The 10,621-nt window shown below is 38.3% G+C and overlaps 2 protein-coding genes across 2 annotated transcripts; both read left to right on the top strand.

The window, feature by feature from the left end:
- Positions 1 to 9,196: 9,196 nt before the first annotated feature.
- On the top strand, positions 9,197 to 9,724 carry LOC115990236. The gene has a single exon (XM_031114083.1). It carries the CDS (start codon positions 9,197 to 9,199, stop codon positions 9,722 to 9,724), a length of 528 nt encoding a protein of 175 aa, XP_030969943.1.
- Positions 9,725 to 9,747: 23 nt separating this feature from the next.
- LOC115990235 lies at positions 9,748 to 10,419 on the top strand. The gene has a single exon (XM_031114082.1). It carries the CDS (start codon positions 9,748 to 9,750, stop codon positions 10,417 to 10,419), a length of 672 nt encoding a protein of 223 aa, XP_030969942.1.
- Positions 10,420 to 10,621: the final 202 nt, after the last annotated feature.

Below are 10,621 nucleotides of genomic sequence, written 5' to 3'. Positions count from 1 at the left end.
ATGCTGCCCCATGTCCTCCGAATGTCGAACGATATGACGTACCTTAGACAATATGGATGCCCTCGCAGCGGCTGCGGAGGAGGTGGAGGAGGCGGCGACGGAGGTGGTAAAGGAGGGGGTGGAGGTGGTGGTGGTAGTGGAGGAGGCAAAGGCGGAGGAGGAGTCTCAGACAGTGGAGAAAATGATGGTGGTGGAAGCAACGATGATGGAGGAGGAGATTAGAGAGATATTTTATGTTAATGGGATGTGAGTGTTAGCTTTTTAAGTCCTTGTTATTGGGCTAATAGAGACCATATGAATTGTTGCCTTTTAAATCCTTGTGATTGGGCTTATAATCACTTCATTCGTTAGAGCATTCACATCAATTCGGCCAAATTTTTCTGTCTATTTTATACTAAAAATCTTCTTTTTCCATTTTACACTATCACATTTCCAAAACACCTACATCAGTTTATTTATTTTACAAATCTATTCTACTTAAATAATATTATTTATTCTTTTTTTGTTATTATTTATTAATACCTATATATCAAATATCAATTCTAGACCCATATCCCAAACCATCTAAACTGTCTCCTTCAACTCTCTTCCTCTCTCATATCCTAAACCCATATTTATTAATACCGTCTCTCTCTCAAATATCAATTCCAAGCCCATTCGATATGGCAATGGAAAAGCTAAGCACTTGGGTTATCAGCCTTGAACCTAATAGCAGTCCAACCATAGGGATGAAGTGGCACTGTATTCTTCATGATTGGATTCACCAAATTGTATTTCTTTAGATCTTTGTTCATGTCAAACTTGCGATCTCCAAAACCCATATCCCAAACCGTCTGAACCGTCTCCCTTAACACTCACATGCAGCGGTAAATCTGGGAAGATCCGGTGGCAACAACAGTGGAAGACCCAACGGCAGTAGATCGGGCGGCAGATCCAGGTCCGTTGGGCTTTTCACGTGAGTTTTCCGTTGAGTATGGTTTGGGCTGAGTTTTCCAGTGGGTTTGGACTGTCTTTGGGTTGGGTTTCCTGATGAGTTTTGATTGATTTTGAGTTGGGTTTTCCAATGGGTTTGTCTTGATTTTGAGTTGGGTTTTCTAATTGCTTTTCCATTGATTTTGGGTTAATTTTCTGTGCTAGGTTGCGGTGTTTGGTGGTGGTGCTAGGTTTGGTGGTTGGGTGGTTATTTTCTTCTTCCTTCTTCTTATTCTACTGTGCTGGGTTGTTGTAGATGTTGGGGAAGCTGCTGGTTGTTGTAGACGTAGAGGAAGAGAAGTAATTTGATAGAGGAGAGAGAAAAAAAAGAATAAAAAATCATTTGCACATGAACAGTAACCATGCATTTACTGTTCATTTGCAAAGCAGCTGTGTATATTTGCACATTTTTACAAGTACTAATGTGGATATTTTTTGGGTTAAAATGTGCAAAATTGAGTACTTTTTATATTTTGCAAATTTTTGCAACCAGTGATGTGGTTGCTCATATTGGCAATATTGAATTTAAACTCTTCTCCTTTAAGTGTGTGTTTGGATTGAAATGAAAAATTAAAATTATTTCACTATTCAGCTTATTTTTGCTACTATTCATGGGCCCCACTGCACTTTTTGGCAATATTTATAGGCTTCACTGTACTATTTCAACTAATTTTTACCTTTATCTACAGTACTTTCAACAATAATTTTTCAGTTTCAACAAAATAAACGGTATCCAAACATACCTTAAATATATTGATTTTGTTAATTAGTGCAAAATTATTCTTGCTTTTTGGGGGTAGAGAAAAAAAAAATGGTAAAGCAGGGATTGAGATCAGTCGTTCATTTAATCCAAAGGTTCATAATTTTGACACGCTGGCAATCCGCGTGCTTCTCTATTTCTCCCTTTTCTCTTTTCTTTTTTCACATCTACTTCCCCAAATTTGAGTTTCTCTCTTTCTCTCCCACTTCCACCAGTGAAACCTGCAGTACTTAGTGGTGCTTCCATTGCTTTACTTGTCTGGGTTACTCATGTGGGCCTTTCTCGGCTCTCGTCAGCTGGGCCACCACTCCTGACGTCGTGTACCATAGCCACGACATGTTTCAGAAGCTCTAGCCTCATATTCACTCTAATAATTCCTCTGTTCTTGGGGTTCACTTTTGTTTTGGGTTTTTCATTTGGTTGCAGAAGAATATGCAGGAAAAGGAAAAAAAAAGAAACAATTATTTCAGTTTGTTTTTTATTTTGTTTTTTGGGGAAGACATGGTTTTTTTTTTTTTGACACATGAAGACATGGTTGTTGATCACTGCATTAAGGCCTCGTTTGGAAGGAGAGAATGGAATGGAATGGAAATGAATGAAAAGAATCATTTTAGAATATTATTCCATTCTCTTGTTTGAGAGTTTTAATGGAGGGAATGGAAAGCACATTCCCTTGTTTGAGAGTTTAAGTGAGAGAAAATGGAATGGGTAGGAGAGAATATTCGTTCCTTTCTATTTTCTTAAAACCTCAAATTTTCATTCCCCCCGAAATTGGGAGGAATGGGAGAGAATGAAATTAGATTTAATGATTTTTTTACTAAAACTCCAAAAATACCCCTATATATTCAACTCTTTATTTTAAAATAGGGGTCTAATAGTAATATTGTCATAAAATGATTCCATTCCATTCCCTCCATATTGCTCCCAAACAAGATTACTTACATTCCATTCATTTTCATTCTTTTATATTTCTTTATTTTAAAACATCCAATCAAGGTTACTTAATTCCATTCCATTTCATTCTTTTCCATTCCTTTCCCTTACTTAAATATATTCAATTCCTTTCCATTCTCTTATGATCATTCCATTTCATTCCCTTATGAACTCCCAAACGGAGCCTAAAGGAACATTTCTGATCTTGGAATATACTAGAATTTTTCAATGGGATTTTTTTTTCCAAGTGTAAGAAATTAAAATGAGTAAAATATCAAATGGGTTTTACTTTTTTTTTTTTAATTTTATTTTTAGGAAATGGGTTTTACTTAATTAGGATGATTGTAAGGCTATTTAGAATTTTGGACCCACTTATTCTCAAAAAAAAAAAAAAAAAAAAAAAGGACTTACTATCAGTTTATCATTATTATTATTTGTGGGTTTTCTTTTGCCTCCTCTATTATAGCAATAGTGTTTCTTTATGATTGCAACCACACAGAAAGTAATAGCTGATGGAAGTGGTATATGTTGTTTTCTTTAGTTGGTTGATGACTGGAACTGTTCCTTGAAATTTCAATTGGAAAATTGTCTTGGAGACTCATATATACTCGTGAAATGGTATTCGAATAATGAATTTACCAATAAAAATTGAGAAGTGTTGCTTAAAATATCATACCAAATGAAGAGGGTAAAATTAGGGATGACAGGTCCATTTAAATAAACCTGACGGTGTTAGACCAGTGGGCTAATAGTGGATGGATCCAAGATGCATGGACGCAAGGTGGACGGGTCTCAAGGCCACGTGGCATCCACATGGTTTAAGTGACCTCCAAGGAATCCTAAATGGAAACAACTTGCGTCCCACAATTAACCCTAGTCGATAGAGTCACGATATGAATAGAATCCTAACATGAGAAGGATCCCGTAATATACACCCATTAATGACGATCTTCTCCATAAGGAACCACCTATGCAAGAAACGGAGGTCGGTTCTACACTACTATAAAAACCCAAAGGCCCTCAGAAAATAAGGTACACATAATTCTCCCAGCTCTGGCACTCTAGAGTGGTGAAAAGTTTTCTAACTTAACATTCGGAGGGTCTTTGGCCGGTACCACATCGGTATTCTCCTAGGTTTTTCTTCTTTGTTTTTGTCTTACAGGTATTGTCTTGAGCATGTGAGTATTATGTGACTTACTGACGATTTTCAGCATCTGTCACCAAATGATCCCTTAATTATAAAAAACGTTTATTTTCCAAAATACTTGTGCATGTGTCTTGTACTGTATAAAACTATAAACTGAATTTATGCAGAAGGGAAGTAAACGCAGATGACTTATGCCCATCCTGTAAGCAAGTGAGTCCATCACACACTCCTTAATCTTTTGTGAATTTGCCAGGCAAGTCTGGGATATGTGGGAAGACTATCCAGTGAATCTAACAGTTGTTTCTATGGATGTATCAAACATTGCTATGACAATCCTAGTTGAAGGAACCTCCCAACATTTGGAGGTTTTCTTTATGACCGGCTTGGTCTATTTGGTAAAACAGGAATCCAAAAGTCTTTGAGGATATCAGCCAACCTCCTAGACAAATCTGGAGTTTTGCTAGAAGACTAATGCTAGACCAAAATGAGGCTACTGCCTTGTTTATCCAAAAGCAGCCCCCCGAAAGAATCTGGTTGGAAAGCAGCCCCCCCCCCTCCCCCCCCCCCCCAATCTCGTAAGTCATCTTTGAAATCGATGCTCTGCCTTGGACATCTCTACCAAAGGTATTAGAGATCTTCTTGGCTCCTTTAGAAGTTAGAAGATTCGTCATTTGAAAAGGGATCACAACAAGGTTGCTCATGAACTTGCCTAGTTTGCTAGAGGCAGTTTAGCTAAAACCAGGGATGGACCCAAGGGGGTTTGGGCCCCAGGCCTAAAGAAAAGAAAAGGAAAAAAAAATTTTGGGCCCTGGCCCAAAGAAAAAAAGCAAAAAAAATTTTATTGGTTAATTTTTTTTCTTTAATTTCTAGATCTACACTTCCCTCTTCCAAAAACTTAGACATTCTCCCTTTTAATTAGTCTAGCCCAACTAGCAACTATCAAACTCAAAAACTTTACAAAAATAAAACTTTAAAATAAAAAATAAAAAATCGTAGTTAGCCCAATATTAGAGTACTAGCATCAAGTGTTCTAAATGATAAATATTTAGTATTTAGAACACCAAATACCACAAACGCTATTGTATAAGACATTTTAAATGCTATATTAAAGTAGCAAAAATAAATTTTTGTATAATTTGTGAAAATAAAATTTTTTTTTTTGGGCAATAGCTGATGCTCTTAAGAAATAATATTATTTTGTATTATTTTGTTTTTATTGGTAGATGATTACATCTTAATATATTAAAGAATAATGTTTTTGTGCATTTATCTTGGTTGATGATTACATCTTAATACTTAAGAAACAATACATGCAGTTATCCAGGGATGAAAGAGTTCTATTTTGCATCCTCAAAACCTACTTTATCTATTTTACAATTAATTTTACAACTCACCCTACATCATTGTTTCTATTTTTATATACACCTCATTAAAATAATATAAAAAATCTATTTTTCTCTCTTCTCTCCCATCTCCTATTCTACCAAACAACTCTTCCTCTTCCCCACTACTACCTGCCAACATCACCCACAACTCATACATCTAAACAACCACTACAAACCCAACAAAACACCAAGACCCATCACCATTCACACAGCAAACCATTGAGAGCCAGCCAAAAAGCCTATACCAAACCCATTGAACCACCACCACAGCACCACCAAACATCACAACAAACCACCAAACCCACAAAATCAACCAAAACCTGCCAAACCGAAACCATACCAAAATTATTCAACCCATCACCACCAAAATGATTCAATCCATAACCACCGTGACCCACACCTCAACCACAACCATGAACCACACCACGAACACAAACCTCCACGCTCCACCACAGACACCGATGTCCACCACAAATGCCAATCACCACAAACCCGAACCTCTAACACACTGATCCACAAACCCGAACCTCTAACACACTGATCCACACAAACCCACGCCCTCCACCTCACCACCATAGCAACACCCCACCTCCAACACAACACAACACCATATGCACAAAAACCCATAAAAAAATCAAAGGAAAATCCACACAAAACCCACAAGCACCAAGCAAGCAGAGAGTTGAGAAAGGAGACTTTCAGAGAGTTGAGAGAGGAAAGTTTCTAAGGGTTAGAGAAAAAGTAAGAGAGATAGAGAAAAAAATGAAGAATTTTTTTAGGTTTTGCATACCAAGTTGGAGCATGTTTTTGGGCTTTTAGTGGCTAAAATAGCAACTGGGGCTTGTAAAACACCCCCTAATGCTAATGCTCTAATGCAACATCTTCAACAGAGTGATTGTGCCTAGTTTAGCTATCCGCCTCTGTATCTTGCTCTTGTTATCCAATTTCATTTGAATGAAACTACTTTCCCATAATAAAAAAGAAAAAGAAGTGTACAAACTAGACAACAATTAAAAAAGTACAGTCAACAGAGAATAACATAGTCAGCACAATTAGTTACAATCAGTTACCACTTTACCACTATTATGCTAGCTGTCAAGAGTTAGTTAGCTGTCAAGAGTTAGTTACATTAGTTAGTTAGTTAGGGGATTTGCATAAAACTTGATATGGCTATGAATTTGATTGGTAACCTTCAACAAACTTATATTTGTATATTTAAATTGTCTTTTTATGATTGATGATATATCAATTTGTAAATTTAATGTAGTAAAACTTGTAGTACGTGTAGCACTACTAAATTTTGTTTAGGGAAAGTCAAGCGAATATATTGCAAGTGAAACAAATGATTTGTTTCCCTTTTAAACACTCTACTTTCTATTTTTAAAATGGATGGATTAAATTCTACCAACTCATCTCTATATCTAAATGAAGTTCATAAATAGTAATCCCCATTATGTTTTAACCTATTTTTGGACATGGAATTGCCAATAATTTGGAGATCAGCCAAAACTGTTCTGGGAGGAATTTTTTTTCTTTCAAGAATCAAATATTTTGGGAATATTAGTTAGGTTTCTACTTGCCGAGTCTTTAATATTTATAAAGCTATAAGGAGTTCTAGGACAAAGTTGTTTCTATTTAACTTGGAATTTCTGGGAGTACTTTGGTAAGGGAAAGAAAATTTGCTACTAAATTAGTATTTATGATGATATTGTTCCCTTTTAAATAAATTTGATGCTAATAATTGGATGAAGGAAGTGGTTGGTTTAAGAGACTTAAAATTATTTATTATATATAATGTATGAAGTATGAACTGTTCCTCTTTTGAGAATCTTCTGGCACGTTTGTACTTTGTAGGCAAGCTGACACATATTGATGAAGTGAAGGACTCTATGGAGACTTGTAGATAAAGCTACGAGAGGATCTATTAGTTGCTTCCTTTAATATTTGCTTGTAATAATACCATCTTATGTTCTGAAAATAAAATAAAAGTTCAATTCCACTGACCTTATAGTTGAGTGGTAAATCTTTTTTCTTTTTTTTTTAGAATACTAACTATTTTAACACACACAGGGAGATGGAAGAAGATTAAAAAAAAAAAAAACCTGACAGTGATTTATATTCAAAAGGTCTAACTCTTGGATTTACAGTTGAGTGGTAAATCTGTTCATCAAAAAAAAAAAAAAAAAAAAAAAAAAAGAAAAAGAAGGTGGCAAATCTTTCTATTTATATGGTGCAATTCAAGGTTATTCAATCCATGGAAGGGAGGGCTACCCCTCTCATGTGTAGCCTATTTTAAAATGTATATTCTTAATAAAACAGAGATTTTCTTAGTTTCGACATAAATGAGAAGGTTAGCCAATACTTGCCTAGCCCACCCTTGAAAAATGTGTTTTATTTACAATGACAGAATCGTTGGGATTATTATACATCAATAAGTCATGTTAAAAGGTCTCATTATCAAAAATATTGTACTTTTTTTTTTTAGAAACAAAGATATTGTACTTAAAAATTATCATGAAATGATTTTATGTTCTTATCAAGTACAACTTATGTTGGTTTTTTGTTAAAGCTATAAAATGATTAAAAGCCAAAATACACAGTGGTTCCTAAAGTTTACCTTGCGAGCGTTTTCGGTGATTGAAGTTTTAAATGAGTACTATTAGTCCATAAGTTTCAAAAATGAGTAATTGATGAAATATGACACTATTTTTTTAAGTGACATGACATCATTTTTAATATTAAAAATTACACTTCTCCTCCATAATATATCACCCTTTTAATGGGCCCAAATCAATCCTAGTTGATAAGGGTAATTTTGTAATATTGGGACTTACTCATGGCAAGGCATAGAGTAACACCCCGAATAAACCTATCAGCCTTGTGTCTATCAACACCTAACGAACCAGAGGTCTATAAAGTTGACGACATTATCTTCTGATGGGGGTTGAAAGTTGACGCTGCCGTGATGAAGGAAGGAACTCGGCTAACGATTCTGACGTAACCCTAACTTATTCTCCACGTATACGTATACGGAAGTTTCTTATGCCTCACACCTAATGATGATCAAAAGGACTCCTATAAGGAAAGGATTTCGAAAAATATGCTTATAAGGATTCCTATATGGAAAAGACTTCTAAGCCAAGGAAAGAGAGGTCAACCTTTCTCTACTATAAAAGCCCCAATACCCTCATTAGCCAAGGTACACATAATTTACCTACTCTGGCACTCTAGAGTTGTGCGAAATTCTAACTTGACCCTCGGAGGGTATTTGGCCGGCACCACACCGGTACTCTCTACGAGGTCTTCTCTTTTTGTGTTATGCAAGTGTTGTTTTGAGTACGTGAGGACCGTGTAGCTTACTGTTGATTTTTCGGCATCATTAGTTGGCACCGTCTGTGGGAACGCGCACTTTAGCCTATCACTTCTTGGACAAAGAGTTGTATGGTACTTACTCATTCGATGGCAACTACCAACAACGTTTAGGGAGACGAGCCGCGACCCACTACCCTGGAGAGGTAGGTTCAAACCCTCACGGCAGCAGTGGAACGTCTCACTAAATAGAATCAGGACCTTGAAGAATAGCTACGGCAGAAGAATGCTGCTATGGGTACCCAAGAGGAAGACCAAGAAGGTACTAGTGCCGAGAGGAGAGACCGAGAGGGTCCAGAAGGTAGTAACACCCCAAGCAGACCGAAGTGACAAGACATGAGCCGTCCTTCCACTACAAACACGGCTCCCCCTTACATTGTCACAGAAATGCAGATGATGAAGGAACGGATGGACCTTATGATGAACGCCCTCAAAGGACAAGTGTCCAGCGACCTCGATGATCTGGTCCACCGAATCGACTCACCTTTCACCACATCCGTCAACTCCTTCCCCCTACGGCAGGAGTTTTGCATGCCCTAGATAGAAAGCTACGATGGAGTCAAGGACCCTCTCGATCACCTAGAGACTTTCAAGACCTTGATGCACCTTTAAGGAGTAGCAGACGAGATCATGTGTAGGGCCTTCCCTACGACGCTAAAGGGTCCTGCGAGAATTTGGTTCAACCGACTGACGCCTAACTCCATCAGTACTTTCAAGGAGCTAAGCGCCCTGTTCACTTTATACTTTATTGGGGGGCATAGGTATAAGAAGTCTACTGCATGCTTGATGAGTATCAAACAGCGAGAGGACGAGATGCTGAGATCTTACATAGCCCGCTTAAACAAGGAAGCGCTCTCGATTAACGAAGCTGACGACAAGATACTTGTAGCAGCCTTCACAAATGGGTTGCGGAAGGGTAAGTTTTTGTTTTCTTTATACAAGAACGACCCAAAAACCATGTCGAATGTGCTTTATAGGGCCACCAAGTACATGAATGCCGAAGATGTACTATTGACTCGAGAGGAAAAGCCTAGAAAGAGAGAGAGGCAGGAAGACACGCGGCAGGACAGAGGGCGAAAGATGGCAAGAACCAGAGAACGACGGGAGGACAGGTGCTCTAAGCCCCCCGCAGGGAGATTCACGAGCTTCTCCCGCTAACTGCCCCAATCAACCAAGTCCTAATGCAAATCAAGGACGATGAAGCCTTAACCTTCCCCAGAAAGCTGAAGGGAGATTCCAATAAATGGCCTAGAGATAGGTACTACCGTTTCCACCGTAATCACGGTCATGACACGGCCGACTGTTATGACTTAAAGCAACAAATCGAAGCCCTTATCAAGCAAGGAAAGTTACAAAAGTTCGTCAGTAGGGAGAGAACAGATCCGCCTCCTCAAGAGCAAGCCCTCCGACGGGACAACGAGTGTCCCAAACCACCTTTGGGAGATATAAGGATGATTGTGGGAGGCACGACAACCACCAGCTCGTCCAAGAAAGCCCAAAAGACTTACCTCAGAATGGTTCAGAATGTTCAGATGACAGGCGTCATCCTAAAGATGCCATGGGTCGATAATCCAATTATTGGTTTCTCGGAAGAAGATGCCCGACGTCTTCACCACCTATATGACGACGCGCTCGTCGTTAGCATCCGAGTAGGAGATTATAACAGATACCGGGTCTTGGTCGACAATGGTAGTTCTGCAGATATTCTCTACTACCCAGTGTTCCAACAAATATGGATCGACAGAAAACGCCTAGTTCCAACCAACGCTCCACTCGTTGCGTTTGAAGGAACAAAGGTATACCCCCTTGGCGCGGTCACATTGCTTGTAACAATTGGGGACTATTCTCAGTAAATCACTAGGGATGTTACATTCCTTGTTGTCGATTGCTCCTCCGCCTACAATGCCATTATAGGACGACCAACCCTTAACTCATGGAAGGCCATAACTTCAACCTACCACCTGATGATTAAATTCCCCACGGAGTACGGAGTAGAGGAATTACGAGGAGACCAGGTAGCTGCGTGCGAATACTACATTGCAATGCTGGAGATGG

This window comes from Quercus lobata, chromosome 5 (assembly GCF_001633185.2).
Source record: "Quercus lobata isolate SW786 chromosome 5, ValleyOak3.0 Primary Assembly, whole genome shotgun sequence".
Classification (NCBI taxonomy): domain Eukaryota; kingdom Viridiplantae; phylum Streptophyta; class Magnoliopsida; order Fagales; family Fagaceae; genus Quercus; species Quercus lobata.
This window is presented reverse-complemented; position numbering and strand designations above follow the sequence as displayed.

Excerpts from the sequence above, each read along its gene's own strand:
- LOC115990236 (XM_031114083.1), top strand. The coding sequence starts at position 9,197 with ATGTGTAGGGCCTTCCCTACGACGCTAAAGGGTCCTGCGAGAATTTGG.
- LOC115990235 (XM_031114082.1), top strand. The coding sequence starts at position 9,748 with ATGCAAATCAAGGACGATGAAGCCTTAACCTTCCCCAGAAAGCTGAAG.